This window comes from Eutrigla gurnardus, assembly GCF_963514095.1.
Source record: "Eutrigla gurnardus genome assembly, chromosome: 23".
Taxonomy (NCBI): domain Eukaryota; kingdom Metazoa; phylum Chordata; class Actinopteri; order Perciformes; family Triglidae; genus Eutrigla; species Eutrigla gurnardus.
Window position 1 is genome coordinate 11,877,279 of NC_139934.1, and position 24,594 is coordinate 11,901,872.

The window sequence follows — 24,594 nt, forward strand, 5'->3', positions numbered from 1 at the left end:
TCTGGATGACACTATTTTAAGCAGCTACAATGTTAGCATAACCCAGCACCCATCAATCCAAACTCCATTCCATCAGACACAGTCAGGAGTGTTAGTCAGGAGTAACACAAGGTGAAAATGTGCTTCAAGTCTCTGCCTCTGCCCTCCAGGACACAATACATCAGCTTTGGGAGATTTCAGGTTTGGCCTTGAAACAAAGGATGTCACTTGAACCCCGGTAGATAGAAGACAGGCGCAGCATGACCTGCTTTTAAAGGCATGACATGCTAGTGAACGGTTTACTCTGCCAGGCCAGATCAGCAGGAGTCCATAAAGGAGGTTATTAAAAACCACCCAAAAATAAGACAGGATGTACCAGGGAAGTGTATAAAGAATGAGGTTATTGTTGATGAGCAGAGAGACATGCCAGAGGGACTGAGCAGCGAGTCTGGCCTCATTTCATCTCTGACACCGTCCCCTCCATTCTCACACATCCTCTCCTCTTTCCCTCCCAGTCTGATGGAACATGAACCGAAGGCAGTGTTCAGTAAATGTAGGAACCTTCAGTGTGCGTGGTGGACTTTGCCATGTGACTCAGCAGCAGGCATCGCTCGTGTGTGTTTGTGTGCGTGCACGAAAGAAAAAAGACACAGGATCTGCATTGCAAATCATCCAACACCAGAGGTGCCATGTGGCTTCTACAACAAATCCAAAAGTGAGACCAAAACAGAGCGCTGCCGCTTCCAGCCGAGGCAAAGAAATAAAGTCTCAACCCGATTTATGGCTGCATGAAGACATTTACCAGGATGAAAAGGCCAAATATGAGAATAAAAATGCCACTTTGGCCTTTTTCTCACAGGAATGTATACTGACCTTTTGGTGCTTTTTGAATAAATACCATTAGATACCATAACAATGGTTTAGTTGCAATAATCTGGCAACAATTATCTGGCTGAACTAAACCATAAAAAAACACAGAGCAAACTACAATATCAGACAAATGTGAAAAAGATAACTCAGACCAAAAGCAACAGAGTTTAAGCTTGAATGCAGGAAGGGCATCCGGCAATATATTACCGACTGTGTGAATGAGAAAATTAATAGGCTTATAAAATCACTGCCCCATAGAGCCAGATAGATCTGACTATAATTACATTTGTGTATTATATTAAATGAATGTGGTGCTTCGATGTATTCTTATCAGAAGCTACTTTATTCATTCCCCTTTTGGGAAAATAGTGCTTCTCCTTCTTTCAGCTGCAACCTCGGCGGTGTGAAAGCAAATAAAAATACCATGAATACAAATACATAATTCAAAGTGGTAAGAAGGTTTCCTTCCATGTCTTATAATCACCCACAGCAACATAAAAGTAACATTAAGTCAGGCAGAGAACCACAGACTATCTGCAAGGCTGGAAGACACGACTCAGAAGGTGACAGAATATATGATATGAATAATGAAGTCTGATATCACTTTACCTTCTTATTTGTGTAATATTATCTCACAATCTGCGCATCGAACTTTGATCGGTTAAAAACAACCTGTCTGTCAGCACACTGCTGGAGCACAACAATTACTATGACTCCTTACTGTTAGGAATGATGGCCCATACCATGAAGAACATAGAGCCTGATATCAGGAACAAGAATGCTCTTTGACAGCAAACATACAAAGTACTAAACGGAGATATAGGAAGGTGCTCGGCACCTTTTCACCTTGACCTTATCTACAGTATATCGCCCTCCATTCTCATGTTCCCACAGTCAATCCCAGTATTCTTTAAGTATTCTGGACTACAGTCAATTACTCCCTGCAGATAATTCATGACAAACCTACATCACTAAAAAGAATGAGACTATCATAAAAGGCTTCACTTCAAAGGCTCAGATGACCATACCGCCACTGGGAATACTGGTGGGGTGGATAACGGATAAGGGATCCCAGTGAGCCCATAGAGGGATCAAAATGCCTGCTGATGTGGGTCTCTCTCTCTCTCTCTCTCTCTCTCTCTCTCTCGCTCTCTCTCTCTCTCTCTCTTTGCTAGTGTGTTTGTGTGTGTGGGCATGTGTGTGTGTGTGTGTGTGGGTGCCTCTGCAATGCACCATCGACCCCAATCCCAAGTCCAGGTCATTAAGCTGAGTTCAAAGGAGGACATTATAGGTGGGATGGTATGCGTGTGTGTGTGTGTGAGTGTGTGTGTGTGAATGTGTGTGTGTGTGTGTGTGTGAGTGAGTGTGTGTGTGAGAATACCAACCACTGAGTAAAAAGTAGCTTACCTATAGACCTCCAAAAGAAGTTTTTAAAGTGAACAAAACTACTACTTAACCCATAAAGGTTCATATCTTTCTTTCACTACTGTAAAACCCAGGATACACTGTTTTGCCAATATATAGGGATGACAATGCTGCAGCCTTGTCTCTGACCCAATCAGAGCCATCCACCCTCAATATCTCCAAACTCCACATCTCCATGTGTCATCTCCATCTCGTTTTATAGCAAACCAAACCAAAGATGTAGATAGGTAGACAGTCTAACCCTGAAAACACCCCAGACTGTAGAGAGCTCACAAAAGATATCAAACACTGTCTGCCTAGATACATCCCACGACAAATAAGCTGACCTCTTTTATTTTTACTTTTTTGTTGCTTTTGTCTTAAGTCATTTTAACTTGTTTTTAACTCAACCTAACCAAGTGGTTTTGTTGCATATTGACTGTACCCAGAGTGCTTCACTCGCCTCTATGTGGATGGATTAGTGTGTGAGGCAGAAAGTGGGTGCAGCTGTATATCAGTGTTGTTTATGTCTGCTTCTGCAAATCCACCCCTCCTTGAATATAAAGTGCAGTAGATGCACAAATCAAAACGTCTGCAGTGGTGGAAAGCTGGTGTTTTTGTGGTGACAGAATGTGTGTGTGTGTGTGTGTGTGTGTTTTATCCATGTAAACATGAGGGAACACCCACCAGATTATATAGCTACCATAACAAGACACACACACACACACTGTCAGCTCCAGCTTCTCATTGGAGAGAGAGAGAGGAGGCTGTAACCAACGGCAACCAGCGAAGGCACGATGGGTGGAAGAGTGCCAGAAAAACAGGAGTCTCCAGACTGAAGCCAGCTTGTTACAGCAACTATTTGACCTGGAATGAGTCTGAAATCTTCCTGAACTCTCTCTCTCCTTTTCAAACACATCAACCTTCTTTATCTCTTTCTCCTCTCTTCTCACTAATTCAAATTTAAATGTATTTCATTGGCTCGAGATTCAAGTGTATATTAAAAAAAATGTCCGTTATCTATAAGTAACTGAAACTGAATGGTGGTTGTACAGCTTGATTCTACAAATTCTCAAATTAAAAAAATGGTACCTGAAATGATAATCAAGTGGCAAATAATAGACAAATTATAGACATATACTTTACAGTTAATAGATGGATAATAGACAGATAATAGACCAATAATAGACAGAACATGGAGATTGCTGGATCAGTAAATTCAGCTTTGTAATTATTAAATTATTAAACTTGCCTAATTCTTGCTCAACCTGTGAAAAAACTTTAAAAGTATCTAATACATTCTTTTTCATAAAATGTACTGACAAATATCTTAAGGGCCACACTTGGCACGCTTTAATTTTAGCTGTAGTTTATAAACACTCATCTTAATCTGTATGGGATTGGACACATTATGTCTTCATTTACATAATCCTCCATGACGATGAATAATTTACATCAAAACACACATTCTACCCCTCGACAAAATATCAGTGCACTGGTATTAATACATGTGCTAAAGACCAATCTGCTCACCTGTCCACAAAATAATCAAGTACATGCCGTGTAGTTAAATTAAATCTATGTCTATGTTCCTGGTTGTTGGTTGAACGAAATGAACTTGGTGCATCGTATCTCTTTTTTTAAACATGAGGCTGCATGGTGTATGTGTGATTACATATGCATATAAACAGGGGGAACACCCTGCAGTTTAACAGCATATAATTAAGCGTGCAATGTATTTAGCATAATGGTGGGGAAAAATCGCTACAAGGGTAGAAACACAGTCACACATAACAAAACCCATTCCTATTACTGCTCCAGTTCTAATCCCAAACTAACATCTCTTTATCCTTATCTGGTCTGAATGAGTGTAGAAACACGCCGATAGTGGAGCTTCAGACTGACAAGTACTAGTCTACTTTAAAGCTGAGGAAGAGGATTAGTGATCACCAGGGAGGCGAAACATGAAGCAAACGTATGTCTTCACCACAGTTTATCTCCAGTCTTAAGCAGAGTATTAACAGCAAAAAGAAATACTAGTATCACCCACATTTTAATAAATCATGGCAGGAAATGAAAGGAAAGGATTCAAGAAGGAAAGGAAATCAGAAGGAGGAGACAAGAGGAGAAACAAGGAGAGAGGCGAGAGGAGGAGAGGAGAGAGTTGTGATCAAAGTAGGAGAGGAGAAGGAAGGAAAGGAAATAAGACCACTGGCTCCCTGTTCATTTTACAATTTATATTAAGATTTTACTGATAACTTTTACATCACATTACAGGAATGCTGACCCAATAAGAGCCTTGGGCGGGGCCCTTCTTTATCAGGGCCCCTCAGCTTTGGGACGTCCTGCCCGAGGAGATGAGGCTTGCTGGATCAATGACATTTTTATCGACTTGCTTTTATGTGATGTCATCGTTTTATGGTCTTTTTACTTTCTTTATCATCTATTCATTTTTAGTGATTCATTTGTTTTTACTGTCCTTTAAAGGTGCCCTATATTTTATTTCACTTCACTATCTTAAAGGCATATTTGTATAGATATGTATGTGCTTTTATTATTGAAAACTTTTGTTTTTAAAGGTGCTATACAAATAAAGTTTATTATATAAGAGAGGAAAGGAAATAGAAGATCTGATGAGAGAAGAGGAGAAAAAGTGGAAGGAAAAAGAGAAGAGGTTGAATGCAGCAAGCAAGAAAGGATGTAGAAGAGTTGGACACAGTATAAAGAAGAATAGAAGAGGCAAATAAGTTGTTTCCTGTCCTGAATGGTGACAGAGGAGAAAGTGAAGTGTTGAATAATTCACTGGAGCTCATTGATCTTTGTGTCTCTGTCCTTCTCGCTACATAGCAGTAATCTGACCCCCGGTGCTAACTGCAGAGTTAGTTTCACATTCCCATGATGCATTTGAAAAACACAAAGGACAACATGCCCTGTTATGTTTCCTCTAAACTGTCACTACAAATAGCTCCAGTCCACATGTTATTATAGGGATCACGCCATGCATATGTTGCCACTTAGAGAGACATTATAAACACATTATTTGTGGCTTCAACAATCATGACAAACATTCACTGTTGACTAAGCTTTTGTTATGTTTTCCTCCATCTTTCTCTTAGCATAAGGCATGGAGTCATAGTGGTTACTTGCACAGCCGGTTGCTGAACTACTGTATTAGGTCGCTAATCAGATTATATACACACCGTTTATTCCTACAAGCCTTTATGTTGCCATTTCCCTAAGATAACCACTTCCTGCAAGCTTTTATTTTGTTGGTGCCTTTTTAATGTTTGGAGTCTTTTATTTTTTTAAGCCCTTCTGACGAAACAGGAAGTAGATGCAAATCTCGTCTGAGAGCCAGAAACCTGACTTGGCATGAAAAGCACCTAGCTGGAACAGGAAGAAGGTATTGTGTGTTTTATTTTGAACAAATGCTTCTGGAAATAGCAAGCTTCAATATTGTCGGTCTGCGGTTTGTTACATTGCAAAACAAGTTTGATCGGTACAGCACGGCACCAATTTAAATATTACACAATATTGGAACATGAACTTCAGGTTTTGACACTCTGGCAACCCTTTACATGAACAAAAAATCATATAACACACTAGAGGGGAAAGGAAAAGGCAGAAAGCCTAATAGGTCCCCTATAAAGTCGCCCTCAACAAACCACCAAGGGGCCTAAAAGGGTTCCTAGCAAAAGGACTTTTGAAAGGGATTCACCATAACATTACATATATATCATATTTCCAATTAGACAGTAGACATTTTCAGCAAATTAATCTCCAAATAATTAAGATCCGATGATGAATTTAAGTAAATTGACGTGTTAGCCTGATTAAACAAGTCAAGCTTCCTGTTGGTGCACGGCTAACCCAGCTGCTACACATCTCACCCTATAAAGACAGTTCCCGTGTAATGCCGTCTCCTTTAACACACAGCTGCAGCTATTTAATGAACACGCTGCCTGTGATACAACTCTCTCTGGAGCTCGCTGTAATATGGGAGGCTGACCTTGATGGATGCTGTCACACCTAAATGTCACACACTCAGCATGTTGGACACAGAACACTCAATTAATACTGCATGCTGGAGCTCAGAGGTACGCAGGGAGGAATGAATTACGTATGACTCAATGGATGTGACAGATTCCTGGAGACACTGAATGTTTTTACTTTTTTGTTTTTATACTGTAATTCACTTGTAATACGTGTAGCAACGTTGCAACGTGAGCTAGGCTAGCAGTTTTAACCCTTTGAGATTACATCCCCGTTCACACTGTTCACCTACTTCAAAATATGTGCCAAAAACAATTACAAGAAAATCAATTTCTTCATATTTTTACTCCAAAATCCAATATTTCTTCCCGGAAAACTAATTATGAAGTGTGTTTACCGGGCCGGCTTATCGTGACATCCATCCATCGATCAATCTGCAACTTTTAGCGGCGTGAGAGAAGGTCATGAGCTAATGTTTTCAACCATCACATCAAATTCCTCCCAACGTTATGTCCCGTCTGCCGCTTCCTGTTTCACTCAGGAAATACGTAGCCATACGGAAGGTAGAAGAGCTCAGCGAGGCTAAACACAAAAATCACTTTAACCTCCACAAACAACAAGTTGATATTGATCCTCTGGCTACGGGACGTAGAAAAAAAGCATATTGTTCATGTTAGTTTAATCCAAATATCACAAATTCTTTCGATAACTGTGATGTGACCAAACTGTTCAGTCTGTGGAGTCATGTAGAAACAAGCCATTCCAGCCTCCATCAAAGGCCCAGCATGTAAAACAGCAGGCTGCAGTGAAATGTCACAAGCCCACACTACATTGCAGGCTTAATTACTACCGTGTGTGTGTGTGTGTGTGTAGCATCAGTGCAGGGGTTTAGCACCAGTGAGGTCAGCCAGTAATTATCCCAGTAAGAAGAGCTGTGGTGTCCACCGGGCTGCAGTCTGGGTCTGACCGTCAGTTGTGTCGAGGTATTTCATTCAGCAGAGAGGGCTCGACTCGAGGAGCAAGAAGCCCAACGTGTCAAAATGAAAATACAATGGAATAACATTTTAACAAACGACTTCCAACCATGAGACCGGTTTTCGACACCACGTGTCCCAAAATGTTGTTGTGATGGTTTTCCTGAACTTAACTAAGCGGTTTGGTTGCCTAAACCTAACTGTTATTTTAAGCCCGACCATGATGGTTTTCTTAAACCTAACCTTTAGCAGCGCAATGTCGTCCCGACTGACGAAAGATACTTCCAATTGAAATACACCCACACCCTGGGGCCACATGTCTTTCCATGCAAACTCCTGCACGCTGCTGCTTCAAAGGACTTGTGACATCATGCATGATTTACTGTAATTACAACAGTATGACAACTGCCAAAATATAATGGTGCATGCATGCAGGTCTGATGTGGTTCTGTTATCTTTAAATGTCATTTAAAGAAATGAAAAAAGTAAATTATAGTAAATTTAGCTATAAATTAAAGGGGGCAGGTTTTGACGCATGCCAAACGGTAGCTCAGATTAAGTTCAGCTTGAGAAACAGTATTGATCAGACTTGTGGTAGAAGTCTGAGCTGGAATTAACAGGCTACTCCAGGATCAGCCATCCATATCAATCACTGATAATGATTCCCTTTAGCGAAGGGGCTCAATGTGTCTCAGCTACCTGGGAACCTGACACCAGCTCAGCTCGTGATAAACTGAGGTGTAATAAAAAATCTGTGGAATTGAAAGAATGCAGACCGTCCTGCAGATTGATTCCTCTCAGGGTGTGTTCATTCCAAGCCTGTTCCGAGAGCTTTCTTTAAACCACTCCTTTGGTTGGAGGAGGTAAACAAAGTCAAACAAAGGGCTGCGCTGAACCACCGCACTGAGACGCCTGTAAATACAGATCGCACTTCTCCATGAGAGAGGCTTCTCTTCTTCTCTGGTCGCTTCATCTCTGGTGCAATTTGTGTTTTAGGTAGGGATGAAACAATATCAGACATGGCGCGGATACTGACTATAACTGGATCTGGCATCGGTGACAATTTCAATTAATTAAAAAAAAATATACACATTATATACTGGAATTTCATTTGCTATTTAATGTTTGACCAATTTGTTGCTGCATTAAAAACATGTTTACACTTAAATTGGAATTACTGTACATTTTTTAATCAATATTTTTTATTAAATATTAAAACATATTCAGTTACGAATGAGTTACTTCAACACAGTGAGATATAGAATGAATGAATTAAAACACTGCTACTGATCGGCACTCTGCATCAGCTCAGGTGTCGTATTGCTATCAGGACTAAAAAAAGTTGGATTGATGCATCCCTAATGCTTGGAGGACATCATCTAAACTAAAAGCCCCACATTGGTATTCTGGAAGGACAGCAATATATACAGACCTTTCCTATCAGGGCTAACAAATTCCATCGGTCCGATATTCACTTGGAAACATGGAATAAACAGATATTAGGAATTCAAGTGAAAAGGTTGGGAGAAGAGATAAGGTCAGCACTGTTGGACCCATCCACTGCCTCACCCTCCCACCACATGGTGACGTGGATGCATTTCATTTGTGTGTCCACCACGTAAAAGGATCCTAATTGACAATTTGTGTCCTCGCACACAAAACCAATAAGATTGCATTTTGTGAGAAACTGGTTAACAAAAAGATCATGGTTTGGCTTAAAATTATTATGTTTGTTACGTAACTGCTGAGAGTAAAGTCCTAAAGTTACGGGGTAGTAAAGGTAAGGAGACTTGGTTTCACACGGGACACCAACAGCGGTCTCCTGGGTGAAAGTGCTGTGTTTGTTTGACCTGTCCACCAAAACTTGCGCTTTCTTACTATTTTAACTACGTCAGTTGCTCTGACTGTCTGATAATGACGAGGACGGGTTAATACAGGCTCGTTACATGCATGGTGTCTTTTCAAAATAAACTTCCGTCTCCACAGGAAGTTAGGGTTAGGCCACAGAACCACTGAATTAGGTTTAGGGAAAATATGTGGCTGCTGTTATCTTCACTGGCTAACGACAAATTGTTAATGTTTGCTTTTAGTTTCATACGGGACACTAACAGCTTTATACTACGTCTGTTGCTGTACCCATAATGCAGTGGGTAGGTGCTATATTAGTGTCAGACGCCAAGGAGCGCTGACCAATCTGCTTTACTTGAGAAATGGCTGACTGCAAACTGTGACTCACTAGTCCCCGATGTGGTGTTCCCTGAGGGTCCCTGGGGGTCTCATACGTCATTGCGACCACACAATGAGCCGGAAAAAGAGACAATCGTTATCAAGAAGTTGCGGAACTCATGTTCTATGTTGGTTCAAGTGTTAACCATGTCATTTGCAGTTCACAAACCTGCAGCGCTGTTGCTGCAGGACTTGACAGGGCACAGGCTTCAAAACGAAGGCCAGCCTCCTGTTACATTTGTTGAATCCCCTTCAGGGGAGAAGTCAGGTGTGACAGCAGCGGCAGCCCTCCAGGAGTCACCAAAAGCGACTGTGGGCGTCCCTACATCCTCTCTGATTAGCCCACATGACATTCATTCTCTCCACAACCTCAACGCTAACTGTGGCATCACATATGTGGGTGCACCCCTTCATCAGCAGAAACAGTAGTTAAATAGATACACAGAGGTATATTATTTTTGCTGCCAAAATAGATGAAGAATTATGTAAATCAGGACACACACTCAGCATTCAAAACAGCCCACATGAATAATAAAATGATGTTATTGTTACTGTTCCTTCGGCACTAGTGATGTACAATAGAAATGTTCTTACCAGTGCTCATGGTGCCAGTCACCAGTCTTCTCCAGTCAGAGGATGCACAGTAAATAAGCCACTATCCAGGGTGACAGCAGCCTACATGGATGATGCCAGCAGCCGCAGAGCTCACGCCTTCGACGCCAGCCAGCAGAATGAATGGAGGGGGGAGTTGATGTTTACACGGGGAGCCCGTCTGACTCTGGCCGCTGATGCCGCAGAGACCTTCCCGAGCAGCCGCACTGACAAAAAAGACAATGTCCTGCACACACTGCGGGCTGCGCTGCCTCGCTGTACGGCAGACAGTGCAGGTTGGGTGTGGGCGCACGGTGTAGAAACGCGACCGCAGTCAAGCTACATAGACGAGCCAATGGGACTTCCGGTCTGACACATCACAATAAAGGTCCTCCAGACGGTTACATCTATAACGGAAAAGGTTATTGCATGGAAGTCAGTTAGAAAATGAACCCACTTATCACTTTGTTTATTACTCTCAGTAAGTTTAAAATCGTCTTTAATACAGCATGTCCATTTTGTAAATGAATATAAAGCACAAAGCAGACATAATTTAGGGCGTGGCTACATTGTGATTGACAGGTGGCTACCACGGTGTCGCTACCATGCTACCAATGCAGTTAGCTAGCTAAGATGACTTTAACACTTAGCTGTGAAGTTGACCTTGAATGTTGAAGCTAACTTTGTTAACAGCTTCACACCAACAGCCAGATGGACCCGGATGCTATAAGGTTACCTTAGGGTGCCGCTCCGCCGCTTGTGTTCGTCATATTCACCCTCCGCTCCTCCGTCGCTCCGTCCGTTCGCTGGTTGCAACAATTCCAAGATGGCGACGGCCGAAATACCGAAGTCGAGGCTAAACAAACCGTAGTCCACTAACCAATGGGTGACGTCACGTTGCCTCCGTCCAATTGTTATAAACCAAGTTAAGCCTGGTGTTGGTCTCGATATGAGAATATAAAATTAAACAAAATACAACATATCGCCAATTACTCTAAAATATATTAACATTTTGGCAAGTAAATTAGGCCTACAAACAAATACCGGTACATCAATTAATTATTTTGGAATCCAAAAATTATAGAGAGATACCTTCAATGAGGCAAGTTGTCCCATGTTTCAATGTACTTTTGTACTGTAGGCTACATCTAACATGCTCATGTGCTCGTTGTTCCATTTCCCAGCGTTATCGCTCCGTTGGTGCTTTTACTTTGAATAAACACACGCAGCGCTTCCTGTCTTGTGTGCGAGCAGCTTGTCTCTGCTTTGCTTCAGCATCCAGCAGACGGAGCATCCTCGGGCTGACAGCGCCACTGCGCTGGCGGCGCGGGAAACATGGGACTTGTAGTATTTAAGAAAGAAAACGCCCATTCAAGCGAGCAGCCTGTATCTGATTTTGGACTACAAGCCTGTTTGATGTAAACAAACTGCATCGTGAAAGGGACTGGCAGTGACAGAACTGCGTTTTAATTTCTTAAATACGTTGGATAATCAGTCTGGATGTTAAATGTGCTAAATCTGGTTTTTATGCAGTGCGTCCATTTGTTTGGATTATTTTAATCTCAAAGCACAGACGGTGTTGACCATTATTGTTTATTCTGTGGCGTCTTTGTGTGTCGTGATATAATTAACCATGCCGATGTTTTTTAAGCCTTTGGGAACAACTGAGGAGGAGGAGGAGGAGGAGGAGGAGCTGGATAAGACAGATCAGTTTATCACTGAGAGACAGATCTTTAAGGAAAAATATTAAACATGAATACAGAACAGAAACACATTAGTATTTCCTTTGATTTGAAGCCCTTTATCAACTGGATAGTTTTCTGTTCAAGAACGAGTGATTTTTAATTTGAGGTCTGGCATAACTGAATTTAAGACTAAAACATGTTGAAATGTTTCAATAAACATACATGCATAATTCAGCAGTTGAGGCTGCATTGTTATACTCACAAACAGTATTTAAAATGTAATTATCCAATTTATATTAATACATAGATTATTATTTAATAATAGTTAATTATAAATAAATAAAAAGTATAATTTTATTTAACCTTTCGTCACAGCCTACTCTCTCTCTCTCTCTATCTATATATATATATTTAAGAATATGCATACGTTTATTTACTACTATTAAAAAACAAAGTACAAAGATACAGTATATTACAATGTTGTAATAATAAACCTAAATATCAAGGAATCAAAAAATGAATGTATTTTATTAATTCATATATTATTATTTTGTCGTTTACATTTTTTAAAACCTTAAACGTAACAAACATGCAAAAACAGAAAATGCATGGGGATCACAAAACAGACTGCGACAACATGCGTTTGACGTCATATCGGCGCGACTACTACAACCGGCATGGCTGAATCCCGCATGGGTGTGTTACTCTGAACTCTGTTGTTAAAAAGTTTAGTTTACAGCGAATAAACCCCGCAACGACATGGACGTGACCGAGGCTCACGACGACAGTTTTGGAGTGGAGGTGGTTCTTCCAGAAGGCGGTAAAGCGGCGCCATGTTGTCCTCACGGTGAGTCTAAAACACACACAGGAGCTCCGGTACACAGCAAGGCGTCTCACACCAAACCGCGTTAGGAAATCCTCCACGTGAACGTCGCTTCGCTTTATGAGCTGCGTACACGCTTTAAATCACAATTACATTACATGAATGAGTATTTTAACATGGATATAACAAAACCAGCTCGTGTCGCAGTAAAATATCACCACGCTCCAAGCTATCGTGTATTTTGGTGCATCCCACGTCTCTAAGTCGCATCCACGTTTCGCGTCTTTTCCTCGGGAGTGTCACGTGAGCGACGTATAACGTAAATGTGTGCACTGTATTAATAATAACACATAAAGGCACACAGTTCTCCTTACTGTGTTGTCTCTCTGTGGCCTGTTTCCTGTTTAACAAACCTGCACATCTGTATTTTACTGCAGAATACCTGTATATTATCTATTCAGCTTTTGCATCCGTATTTATTCACATTCTGAACATATTTATCAGGCTAAATATTTCAGGAAAATTAAAACTCATGACAGACAGACTCTGTTCTCTCTGACTTTACACACTAACATTTAGGGTCTGAACAGAATAACGACCGTGTCACGTCTGTCTTTCCAGGTCCAGCTTTGCTTTTTGAGAAAGTTGCCAAAGGAGGCGAGAAAGGCAGGAGGTTCTACGCCTGCTCCGCCTGCAGAGACAGAAAAGACTGCAACTTCTTCCAGTGGGAGGATGACAAGGTAGGCTCACTTATAGCAACATGTCGTATAACACATCATACCTGGTTGATCCAATGAGCTCACACACTTTATTTCAATTACTTTGCGTGGAAGGTGTCGCAGGTCCGGCTTTTGGCCAGAGAAGCAGAGAACCGGTCAAAGAGACCCCTGATGACCCAGAAGCAGCACTGCAGCAGGTAAGAAGAGAGCTGAGGAAGCGGCTCAGTCGTTTTTACTGGAGGAAAGATGAAGATACAAACTCTCTTCATTAGCCACAAGCTGAGAAAGAAGTACCAGAGGGCTGGAAAAGAAAACATGAACACTGTCAACAAGATTTTAACCAGTGCTGCCCCCTGCTGCATGTGGAGGGTATTTTTTAAAATCATAATTAAAAGTGCAAATAGAAAGTATAGAGATAACACTACAGGGATAAATCAGGCCATCATTAAATGGTTGTTGGCATTTGACTTTTCAGGCTGTATGTAAGTGGAAGGGAAGGTTTGAAAATGGAAAAGTTCAAATTTTTAAAATTGTATGTGCAAATGCAAAAAGAAAATTTCTATTTAAGTACTTCCATTTCCTACCTCGATTTTCATGCTTTATGTTTCATCTTATTTCAATTTAAATGTTCAATTTAATACAATTCATTTACAATTTCATCTTTTAGATTTAAGTTTTTGCATTTTAAATTCGACTCTTTCATTTTATGTCTTAATTTTCTATTTAAATTTTAATTATAACCAATAATATCCTCCATAGCTGCCTGTGGCTTTTCAATTATTTTCTCTATTCACAACATTAAAAGCTTGAATTCACTGTAGGCTGACTTTCAAAAGGATTTAAATGGTTGGAATGTCAAATTGACATGAACTCATTCAGAGCCCTACACAAAAAGTGAGCGTGTTAAAACAGAACCGTTTCCGACTGGGCTGTAATTTGTCCCTCAGGTTTAAAAAGTTTGCCTCCCTCCGGCTGGACGAGCAGAAGTTTTGCCAGGATTGTCAGGTGTTGCTGCTGCCAGCAGAGCAGGAGGCCCACAGCTCCCACAGAGCCACGGCCGTCTCGGCGGCTCAGCTGAGGAGGCCCAGCGTGCTGCTGCGTCCTCTGGACAACAAGAAGAGCAACGCCCAGTACCTGTTCGCCGACCGCAGCGCCCACTTCCTGCTGGACACGCTGGCCGCTCTGGGATACAGCAAGGTGCTGTGTGTGGGCACGCCCAGGTGAGGGAGACGGCCTCTTTATCTGCAGCTCTGCAGAAATACTGAGTGTAAACAGGATGAATAGATAATAAAAAAAGAAGTTGCACAGCATTTTAATGTTGATTTGAAATTGGTCAGATGTCTAAGAAATCAGTTTTTCTTCTTAAATTATAGTCAATCGTGGTTGTTGTTATTGTTTGTGCCAGACTTCAGGAGCTGATCAAGATGCGAAGCGTGGAGCCGAACCACAAGCCAATGAAGAGTCTGCTGCTGGACATCGACTTCAGGTTGGTTTGTCTTATTTGTTATTATTCATAGTGCGACACCCTGCTGTTATATATTTACACAACATCATGAGCAAGATTCAGACTCCCATCATGTCCCTGGACTGAGACCGCAGCGTCATGGAGTGTTGAAGTGACAGAGCTGCAGGTGGTTCGGCCACACCTGGTCCTCCGGTGGTCTCAGGAAGCGTACGGCGGGGTACAGCGGCTCGGTGAACTGGTGATGAGCCCTGTCGAACACCGGCGTCACAGCCGCAGAGAACCTCTGCAGGACCGCCATGGTGTCTGCGTTGTAGAACGTCAGCTGGCCCTTGTCGTAACTCGCCCACACTCCCACCTTCCCCAGCGGCGTTTGCGCTGCGACGCCCTGGCACGCCACGTGCCGGTCGTTGTGCCACGCCGAGAGACGCCCGCCGCGGAGCTCCACGCACCAGGAGTTCCTGTTGCGGCCCAGTTTGGAGCCCTTGTCCCGGCCCTTCCTCTGGAGGCTGGCGTAGGCCACGCCCACGGCCCAGGCCGCGCAGCAGCCGACGTCCACCTCCCAGTAACTGTCGCCCGCCGTGATGGCGGACGAGCCCAGAGCACAGAAGACTTTGTCAAACTGGAGGGGATGCTCTGGAGCGGAAGGGGCGGAGCTTGAGAAGGACACGCCCCGCCCCTCTGACGTCACTGCCATCTGGCTGTGGCAGGTCTGCCTGTCGATCACCACGGGAGACGAATCTGGAAGCAGAAACTGGAACGTTTGTTGCGTGTAAACATAGTCGGCGTCACAAAGTGTTTGAAATGACGGTCTGTACCCAGCAGGAGAGTCTTCCTCTGCAGCTGAGCCTTCAGCTGTTTGGAGATGGAGGATAACGTCTTCAGGAGCCTTTCAAATCTCTCTTCGTCGAGTCGGATTTCCCTCTCGGAGGCGTCTTGCTTCATAGGACTGAGAGCGACAACAGAGATTACAATGAGACAGATATGAAGAAGAGCGTCTACTCTTCATGTAATGGTGCAGCGTTTTACCTCAGATTCTCCACCGGAGCCTTGAGAGGAGACAGAAATACAGATTAAAACAAGCAGGAAAACAGCTTTTAGTGAGTTTAGTCAGTGTGCAGACCTTCCCGTCTTCCTCTGCGCTGTTACTCAGAGCTCTCTGGATGCTGCTGATGCTCTTCATGACCTGGTCCTGGTGATGTTTCCAGCTCTTCAGCACCTGGTCCAGTCTGGTCCTGGTCCGCCGCAGGTCCAGCTCAAGAGAGTCCTGGGCGGCCTGCTCGTCCAGCGTCAGGACGCGCCGCATGTTCTCGAAGCGCTCTCGGATCTGCTGCTTCATCACGTCCGTGCTCCTCTTCAGGGAGGAACAGGAGGGCAGATGTTGAATATGTATTCATGCCATCAACCTCCAGTCGTCCTGATGTGTGTGTGCATCTCCAGAGCTTCAGGTCGCGTACTTACAGAGAGATCCGCCTTGCGTTTCTTCAGAGACTGGATGTGAGCCTCAGTCCTGGACCTCTCAGCCTGCAGCTCCTCCACCCGTCTGGACAGCTGCTCCTGCAGAGTTACAAGCAGTGTCCCGATGCATCCACTACATTTCTGAGTCCATTCGGATGAAACGATGCGTGTTTGCGTGTTTACCTGCGAGGGCTGCGCTGCGTTGGCCATCATCTTCCTCTCGAGTTTTGGGGAACGTGGGAAAGGCTGAACAGCCCTGTCTGCGCTCAAGTCCAGCGTAGTGAAGCTCATCCCGTCCTGCAGTACACTGGGTGTGCCTGCAGAGGGCGCCACACGACCACTCTCTGCTGGCAAGGCCACTGTCGGCTGCCCATTACCCACAGATAATTCCCTTTTTTCTGCCATTTCTGGGGATCGAACAGAACGACAAACATATGTTTGTTGCCAGGCAACGTGAAATGTATCGCCGTGTCCAGGCCTCACCCTCCTCTAGTTCTCACCCCAGAGACGTGTTGGTGTTTAAGCATTCAGATACAACTTCCACCTGGCAGATTTTCCCCTTTCTCACAGCGGTTCCTGTATAAATCCTGTGTTTGCTTTAGCAGTGTTTGCACAGTGAACCAGATCATCCGGTTTTCTGAAACATTTGTGGTAACCTGTCTGAGTGCATGTCGAGCTTTTTTCACACAAACCCTGTTGAGGACATCGCCTCATTTTCTCTGCAGATTTACTGAAACCAAACCGCTGAACAACAAAGTCTTTCATACAGCTTTCGGTACATATAGAATTATTTTTTTAATCATATTGTGCTTACATACAGCTGTAAAAGAGTCATTTTGTCAGTTCCCTGCTTACTGGGGAATAGACTTTTAGACCTCAACATGCTGGAACAGCAATATTCACTAATGAAATAGCATTCTTTTAGCATTATTAAACAATGTGTTAAAGTGTTTCTCACCTGAGGTGCGTTCGCTCCGTCTCTGCCGCTGGTTTCTGTGAAGAATGTGCACAAGTGCGGAGAGGGCGTGTTCCTGTTACAGGCTTCAGCCTGCAGACAGCTGATGGTTACCGGGTGTTGCTCCACGGACAGTAAATCAGTTCAGACCTGCTCTGGTTTCTCTAGCCTGACAAAAGAAACCAAAGTTTTTGAAAGATGTCAGCACGTTTTAACACACAGTCCCCTTGTTTTCATGGTGTTTCAGGTACGCTCAGTTCTACAGCCAGGATGAGTTCTGTCACTACAACATGTTCAACCATCACTTCTTTGGTGGAGAGGTAAGCGTTACAGCATGTGTGTGGTTTCCAGTTGAGCAATAAAGCTGCGTCTTGATATGTGTCACAAGCCAGATGTGTAATTGTGCTAAAATATAAGGTTTATTTATAAAAATTTAGAAATCAAGCTTTGTATTAACAGAGAATGTTGTGTTATTGGGGATGGGAGGGACGGGGTTGGTTAATGTTTCTGCCAAAAAAGAAAAAAGGCCAATTAGGATATCGTGACCAAGCATGAAGCTTCCTGTCTTGTCAGGCTTCCAGTGCGGTCCTGCAGGCCTTCCTCAGAGAGAGCGACGGCCAGAAGGCGGTGATGGTGGCCGACCCTCCGTTCGGTGGCCTGGTGAAGCCTCTGGCCAATAGTTTCTCCCTGATCTCACAGACGTGGAGGACGCTGCAGAGTTCTGGTCAGTGTCACCGTGGAGTTTGAGCTTTCATCTTTATGTTTCTCAATGTTCAGCTCTTTGTGGTTCCACTTTTGGTCGCCATCCAAGAATCTTAATTAGTTCAGCTTTAATGTCTTGGACCAACATCAGAATGTAAAATATTTTTAATGAACCCGCTGACATCCATGTGTTGTTGTGTGCAGACTGCAGCAGCACCGACATGCCCATGATGTGGATCTTCCCGTATTTCTTTGAGCCTCGCATCCTGGAGTGTCTTCCATCATTCAGAATGCTGGACTACCAGGTCAGCTAATACACCTACCACTAACTCTGCAGAGGAGGGGGGTTGGTTTGAAGGCGGGGGAGGGGGTGTTTGTTGGTGATGGTCGGTGAGTCCACATCACCTGGATCCAGATCAGTATATAAGACATTCAGGTTGCAATAGCCAGGTTTCAACCAGTAGAGGGCAGTCACTATACATATTTCTAACACGATATGTCGAATTCAAATACTTTACACTTAAATGCCCAGATTTTGACCTGAATCAATGGTTCCAGCTGATAAAGTGGTTTGGGGGTTTAATTGTTTTTTTAATATGTACACTATCATTGGGGGCACAATTACTCCTTGTGGACTATAAATAATAAAGTCAATATTTGCTTTGTTGTCCAGGTGGACTATGACAACCATCCTCTGTATAAACATGGGAAGACAGGCAGGAAGCAGACTCCTGTCAGACTCTTCACCAATATCTCAGCCGGAGACGTTGTCCTCCCCAAAGACGAGGGCTACAGGTATATTAGCCAACACGTGATCTCATCATAGATGTGTTTAACCGTAAGAACCTGTAAGAACCTTGCAGTAAATGAACGTGCTCAAAGCTCATGTATCTTCTCTTCCTCCCGTTAGATTTTGTGCCGTTTGTCAAAGATTTGTCTCATCCAGTAACAAGCATTGTGCTAAATGCAACGTCTGCCCATCCAAGGTAGAAAACCACGACTACATACATGTAATCCACTCAGATAAAGGCACGTGTTACAACTCATGCTCTCGTTGTCTCTCTGTGTCTCCAGGACGGCCGAGAATGGAAGCACTGCTCAGCCTGTGAGAAGTGTGTGAAACCATGTACGTAAATAATGAGACACAATCGTCACCTCGAAGCTTCACATCACTGCTGAACCTTTAGTCACGTGTTAATGTGTGTATTTATTGTTTTCCCTCGAAGCATGGAAACACTGCCAGCCCTGTGGCCGCTGTGTCCTCCCAGACCACCCATGTAATCCGGGTCAAGAGAAGGAGGGCTGCTTCAGCTGTGGCAGCCTGGAGCACAAACGCAGAGCGTGTCCTCTCAAAGAGGCACACAGGAACAGGTGAGCTCACACGAGTGTCCATCTTTGGACTCCTTAAGGTTCAATATTTGCACGTCTTAACGTCTGCTTGATCGGTGTGCCTGTCTGTGTTTTGCCCCTCCAGTCGTCGGTCCAATCCCAAAAAAGGAGGCAAGAACAAGAAGGTCCCCCATCTTCCCCTCTTCAAGGCTAAATCTAAGAGGTCTGGGGCGGCTCGCAGAGCAAAGAAGATGGCTGCTCTCTCTAAGTGACCTCATTCCAACAGTGTCTCGTCTGATGTATTACTTGTGTGAGCGATCGTAGTAGAATAAAAAGTAACACAAAAAGAAATTTGACATGTGTTTTTCATAGAAATGCATACATATATATCCTGCATGCGGGGCCCTGAAGAAGTGCAGTTTGTAGTACCAGTTTTGCAACATAAGAAAAATACTGTCATGAATGAATTTCCGAACCTGAGCAAAGAAGAAGGGCTTGGTCTCTAATAATCCTTCACGGGCACCTCTTGTCACCAATTCCACCGATACAATGATGTTCCGGGTGGTTTGTAGAGCCTCCAATGGAGCCAATTTCCATTGGTTCATAAGGTGCAACATTCAGCATGTCCTCAAGATTTCTGATTTATCATGAGCCAAGCACAGCATCCAGTGAGTTCAGCTTTTGGCCACATGATGGCAGCGTTGTCCAGCTCTGCCGTCTCGTTTGCAGGAGTTTAACATTTAACATGTTTATTATCGGTTGAGGTTTTTCTACTGGGAGACGTGTGTGCATGCGGTTCACGTGGTGTGGATGATACAACAAACCAACACACACAAGGACACGCTGTGTGTGTGAACACAAGCCGTGTCTTATAAGCTAGATAGATAGACATACAGTACATCCTGACAGAATCACTGTATGTGCTTTCATTCAGGTTTACCCGGTGTGAACGGTGAAGGCAACCAGACACAGGAACACTTCCCCTTCACCCTGAATGTGTACACTGGCTGACTTTACACTTTTTAAAGGTGATACGAGCTCCTTCTTGCTGGTATGTTGCTATGCAGTGTGATTCTCTGGTATCCATCAGTCTTTGGAGATTTCAACACACTTCCGTACACAAAGGCTTTACATTTACACACCAATGTATTATGTTTTAACAGGTTCAACAGCAAGTTTTCATTATTATGTCATGACATGTTCAAAACTGGAAGCAACCACTTGTCTAAAGATCTATGAGGGAAAAAGTCAGGAAAGAGTCGAGCAATGAGAGCTATTGGTTTCGTGTACAGGGACACGAATTGTACATTTTTTTTTTTCGTGTTACTTCGCATGAAAACAATCCAAATGGAAAGTTAATAAGGATCCTTTTTTATTGTAGACCCATGAATTAAACCCAGCCACGATATGCAACGGCCCAGAGCTGGTGAGGTAATATGACGTATCATTTTTGTACGGAATTACTGTACAAAAAAACAATCTTTTTCACATGATGTCACACCTTCAGCGTGAAGGTCAATATGGGTGAAAAACTTCATTACAATCCTCATATCCATGCAGGACAAGGACACTGCAACAGATATAAAATCACCAACCTCATGGTTGAAGGACAACCCACTCTACCCACTGAGCCACCGCCGCCAACAGCCTTTTTATTAAAGAGGAGGCCACCTGTTTCATCCATGCATAACTACACCAGTGTTTTGTAAAAAGAAAAAAGAAAAAATCTGAAAGGAGCCGAGCTGAAAGACGTGGTATTTTGTTCTATTCCCGTCCCGTCAGAACCTTCACTGATCTTTGAAGCAGCTTTTTTTTCATCTGCTTTAATCTGCTGAGAACAAAGCGGGAGTGTACCCACCCACTGCAGCAGGTGGCCGCGCACACAAACGCACACCTGCAGATGGACACTTACGCACTTGAAAGCGGGAGTAGATCTATGCACTTCAGTAACACACATGCTTAAATCCCTGCCACTCCATTACACACACAAAGAAATGCAGATCCAGCGAGCTGAGTGTGCTTTATCCTGCTGTACTGTTCAGCATGTTTGGAGATGTTATAATCTGAGCAAGGGCAGCATGTAGATATTAAAGAGAAGAGGCCTGAGATGGACCCTTGAGGAACTCCACATGTGAATGTATTCACTCAAATTCACAAATACCAATTGACAAAGTAGTCCCTATCTTGTAAATACAATAGGAACTTATTAGGCACAGTTACAGAAAGTCCCACCCACTTGCAATGACCATGCAAGGGACCAATCTACAAAGTGTCATCATTCTTGGAAAAATAAAGGATTCAGGAACTAAATGACATGGAGCAATGCATCTTTGTTGGATTTTGATCAGAGGGATCCAACTTTCTTTGTCGCTATTGAGCGGTGTATGAGTAATAACTTGTGGGTGTCTGTTGATTTCTGTTAAGGTGGAGAAGTCTAATTAAATATGCTGAATAGGCATTTGTGAAGTGTGGTCAAAGTATGAAATTGTTCTCTTATTCACTGCAATTTCAAATTATACTGAGTGGGGAGTTCTGATCAGACAGAAGTGGAAAACCAATATTCTATGGACCTAAATACAGGTAAAACAGATTTGACGCAACATTTAAACACATAAACTATTTCAGATCTGAAGGCATGTGATAAATGAAAAGCATGATTAAAGTAGTATGACTAACATCTAACCGAAGGTACTAAGTTGGGGGCACCTATAGTCTCCCTATCTTGTAAATACTACCAAGTTTGCGCAAACGCCAGTTTCATAACTTTTTGAAAAAATAAAGAAGAGCTCAATGCCAGTTCTGCCAAAGTCATATAAGTATCCAAAAATCTGTCATGGGAAATGAGGAGAATGAAAGGCAGTGGGGGGGACAGCCTCCTTTCAGGCCTGGAGAAGGAGGAGGATGAGAAGGAGGGAGGAGAAAAAAGAGGGATGATGGGAGAGAGAGTGGTGTATCATTGAAGGTCCCTCGTGTGGAGCAATTATTATCATCCCGTCTCTGCTTTCCTTGCTCACTTTATAACACTCTTTTATTTTCTCTTTCCCCTCCGAGTCCAAAAAAGGATACTGTTTAAGGGATAGGACGGTAGTGGTGGTGGGTAAAAACAGAGGGGAGAAACCAGCAGAGGAAACCCCCATGTTAGACTCCCATGTGCACGAGTGCACGTGTTGAAGCTCCAGAGCTTTCTCAGCAGAGCCAGAGGGACTTCTTCTTAATGCCATGGGGTGAGTATGATGCACCAGGATGGGGTCTACTGACGGACCGCAACCTCAACTATGCATGATAGAGTTCCCTTTGTGTGTGTGTTGAAGTTTCCCGTGTGTGAGGGGAACGTTTTTTTCAAGGAGGAGGCAGAGTTTGTGTGTGATGCTGGACTGTGATGAAGCTAAGTGCCGGGCAGAGTGTGTTTTACTTGAGCGGACCTGTTACTATAATTGACTCCATAATGGAACTATCTGAGTGTAATTCACACCGGACTGAAAGGAAAGTGGTGCTGGGATGAAAAAAACAAACCCTCCACAGCTTAAGAGGAGTCTTTTAAGTCGTTTTCCCTCCACTTGTGTCTGAACTGTTTATCCTCCAGTGTCAAGTCAGGCTGAGCGTGTCAACTCATACGACCTTTGGATGATTGGTGTCATTGTTGATGCCCATGGAGACATAAAATAAAAATGACACGTGCCATCACTTAGAAATGGGTCGGCTCTGAGCGGTTCCACATCTTCGGTCCGCATCTTTGACCCCCCTCCTTTTCGAGCGTGCATTATTGTGATTGGCCGGGTCGGCTAAGGGAAGTGGAGAACATGGCTTGTTAGTTTTCCTTTTGGATCATGTGTGTTTTTGTGTTCTCTCTCCTCTCTGCTTTCAGTTTCCCTTTCAAATTCCCCCTCTCTCTCTTCCCACAACATAAACACCAGGGTTTTTTCCTCACCGAGCTCCAGATTCTTGACATTTTTCCTCTTATCTCCTCAAACAGTTCTGGTTTATCAGCGGAGACGTCAGCCTCAGACTCGTCGGCCACCTGAGCCCGAGGATGAGCTGGTTCTGACTATATAAGGTCTCTGCCTCCTCTTCACTGGCTCCTCGCTCTGCATTCTGGCCTCCTTAACAGTGGAAATATCTCAAGGGGTCTTTTCTCTTTGTTTTCACCACGTAGGGATCAGAGATGTTTAATCGGCGAGACTTTTTTTCAAATTACGTGGGAAGTGGATGGGATGAAGCACGCAGGGGCCGGTTCAGCTTTGAGGCTCGGTGTGTGTGTGCGGTGGAGGAATTATAGGTTTGGGGGGAAATGAGGCAAAGTGGAAACTGTCTTAGCTGCGAAAATGTGTGGAACGTATTATTAGTAGACCCTCATTAGGAGATCAAAAGCTCCACGGTTTAGCTGGAATTCTTCTTCATTTGTGGTTTGGCTAAAAGCTGCAGTTACCATCTAAGTGACAAACCACTGCTTATAGCTTAAAGCTGCACTTATCAGTATTTTATATCATAATGGAGCAAATGACACAATCACGTGAAACAATGAGGAACTGGCTTCATTGTTATTATTAGTTATGAATTTATACATTTTTGTTCAATGCCTCCTAGCAGCCTGCAGCTTTAAACTTGTTTTTTAGTGACTAATAAAAGGTTATTATTGGCTTTGCTAACATTCATCCATTACAAACACGCTGGTATTTCTAACCTCTGACTGGACATAAACACAGTGGACAGCCGCGTCTGTTTATAGAGGGATATATTTGCGAGCGGGAGAGAAAAAAACCCTTTTGGGTGTAACGGTTTGATTGATGTGCTCTTCAGCTAGATTTGGATTAGGCCCGGCGAGGCCGCGCTTAGAAGTTATTACTTTATAATGGGAAAATGTAAGCAAAGGCCATGTGCTCTTCATCACTCCGGGACAATTGCATAATGAAAAGAGAAAAGTAAAAGTAAGTGAGTACGTGCATTATGTGACGTATGGAGATGTGCACGTTTCGGTATAAATCTTGTTTTTTTTTGTGTTGTTTGGTTCTCTGTACTGTCGGTGTGGCTGCAGTCATTTCTGCTGAGGTTACATGAGTCACTTATTCCCTCTGGAGGTGACAGTGAAGAGGGCCAAGTTCCCATTGTGTTCATCCCAAATTTCCATTTCAGGATGTGAGCTATTCAAAGCCATGCTAAAAATAAAAACCTCCAAAAAAAAATGAGATGAGACATCGGAGAAAATGTAATGGGGTGAACAGATGTGGACTAAGCTGTTCTACGCTTCGTTTAGCTCATATTGCTAGAAACTACACAGATCAATACTCAAGTTGAGTCTTCATGCCTGTGTTTCGCGCCTTAATACCCTCTGGCAAGTTTTGACATCGGCTCCAGAATACGTGACTAGACACTGAACAGGCCGTGTTCTCCGTGGTACCCATCGGGTAGCGGTAATGGCGAGATGGA

The 24,594-nt window shown here is 43.3% G+C and overlaps 3 protein-coding genes across 3 annotated transcripts in view; 1 reads left to right on the top strand and 2 right to left on the bottom strand.

The window, feature by feature from the left end:
- ablim2 (actin binding LIM protein family, member 2) overlaps nucleotides 1-10,303 on the bottom strand; it is a 58,539-nt gene extending 48,236 nt beyond the window's left edge. Inside the window, exon 1 of the mRNA XM_084002300.1 lies at nucleotides 10,041-10,303. Coding sequence (XP_083858426.1) covers nucleotides 10,041-10,050 — 10 coding nt within the window. The 5' untranslated portion in view covers nucleotides 10,051-10,303. The remainder of the gene's footprint in view (nucleotides 1-10,040) is intronic.
- Nucleotides 10,304-12,355: 2,052 nt separating this feature from the next.
- Nucleotides 12,356-19,508, top strand: zcchc4 (zinc finger, CCHC domain containing 4). Its single transcript, XM_084003747.1, has 13 exons — nucleotides 12,356-12,569; nucleotides 13,167-13,285; nucleotides 13,379-13,461; nucleotides 14,212-14,484; nucleotides 14,670-14,750; nucleotides 17,387-17,459; nucleotides 17,713-17,863; nucleotides 18,046-18,146; nucleotides 18,515-18,636; nucleotides 18,752-18,827; nucleotides 18,916-18,967; nucleotides 19,068-19,212; nucleotides 19,316-19,508. The coding sequence occupies exons 1-13, from the start codon at nucleotides 12,482-12,484 to the stop codon at nucleotides 19,440-19,442; spliced, it is 1,491 nt and encodes a 496-aa protein (XP_083859873.1). The 5' UTR covers nucleotides 12,356-12,481; the 3' UTR covers nucleotides 19,443-19,508.
- LOC311009520 (butyrophilin subfamily 3 member A3) lies at nucleotides 14,507-17,206 on the bottom strand. Its single transcript, XM_084003748.1, has 7 exons — nucleotides 17,143-17,206; nucleotides 16,368-16,591; nucleotides 16,188-16,283; nucleotides 15,850-16,080; nucleotides 15,756-15,775; nucleotides 15,545-15,675; nucleotides 14,507-15,467 (listed from the first exon to the last, which is right to left on the bottom strand). Exons 2-7 carry the CDS (start codon nucleotides 16,587-16,589, stop codon nucleotides 14,866-14,868), a joined length of 1,302 nt encoding a protein of 433 aa, XP_083859874.1. The 5' UTR covers nucleotides 16,590-16,591; nucleotides 17,143-17,206; the 3' UTR covers nucleotides 14,507-14,865.
- Nucleotides 19,509-24,594: the final 5,086 nt, after the last annotated feature.

Excerpts from the sequence above, each read along its gene's own strand:
- zcchc4 (XM_084003747.1), top strand. The coding sequence starts at position 12,482 with ATGGACGTGACCGAGGCTCACGACGACAGTTTTGGAGTGGAGGTGGTT. Across the intron at positions 18,147-18,514 it reads TCAGAATGCTGGACTACCAG|GTGGACTATGACAACCATCC; the intron begins GTCAGCTAATAC and ends TTTGTTGTCCAG. Across the intron at positions 18,968-19,067 it reads TGAGAAGTGTGTGAAACCAT|CATGGAAACACTGCCAGCCC; the intron begins GTACGTAAATAA and ends TTTCCCTCGAAG.
- LOC311009520 (XM_084003748.1), bottom strand. The coding sequence starts at position 16,589 with ATGGCAGAAAAAAGGGAATTATCTGTGGGTAATGGGCAGCCGACAGTG. Across the intron at positions 15,676-15,755 it reads GCTCCGGTGGAGAATCTGAG|TCCTATGAAGCAAGACGCCT; the intron begins GTAAAACGCTGC and ends TGTCGCTCTCAG. Across the intron at positions 15,468-15,544 it reads GAGGAAGACTCTCCTGCTGG|ATTCGTCTCCCGTGGTGATC; the intron begins GTACAGACCGTC and ends TTCTGCTTCCAG.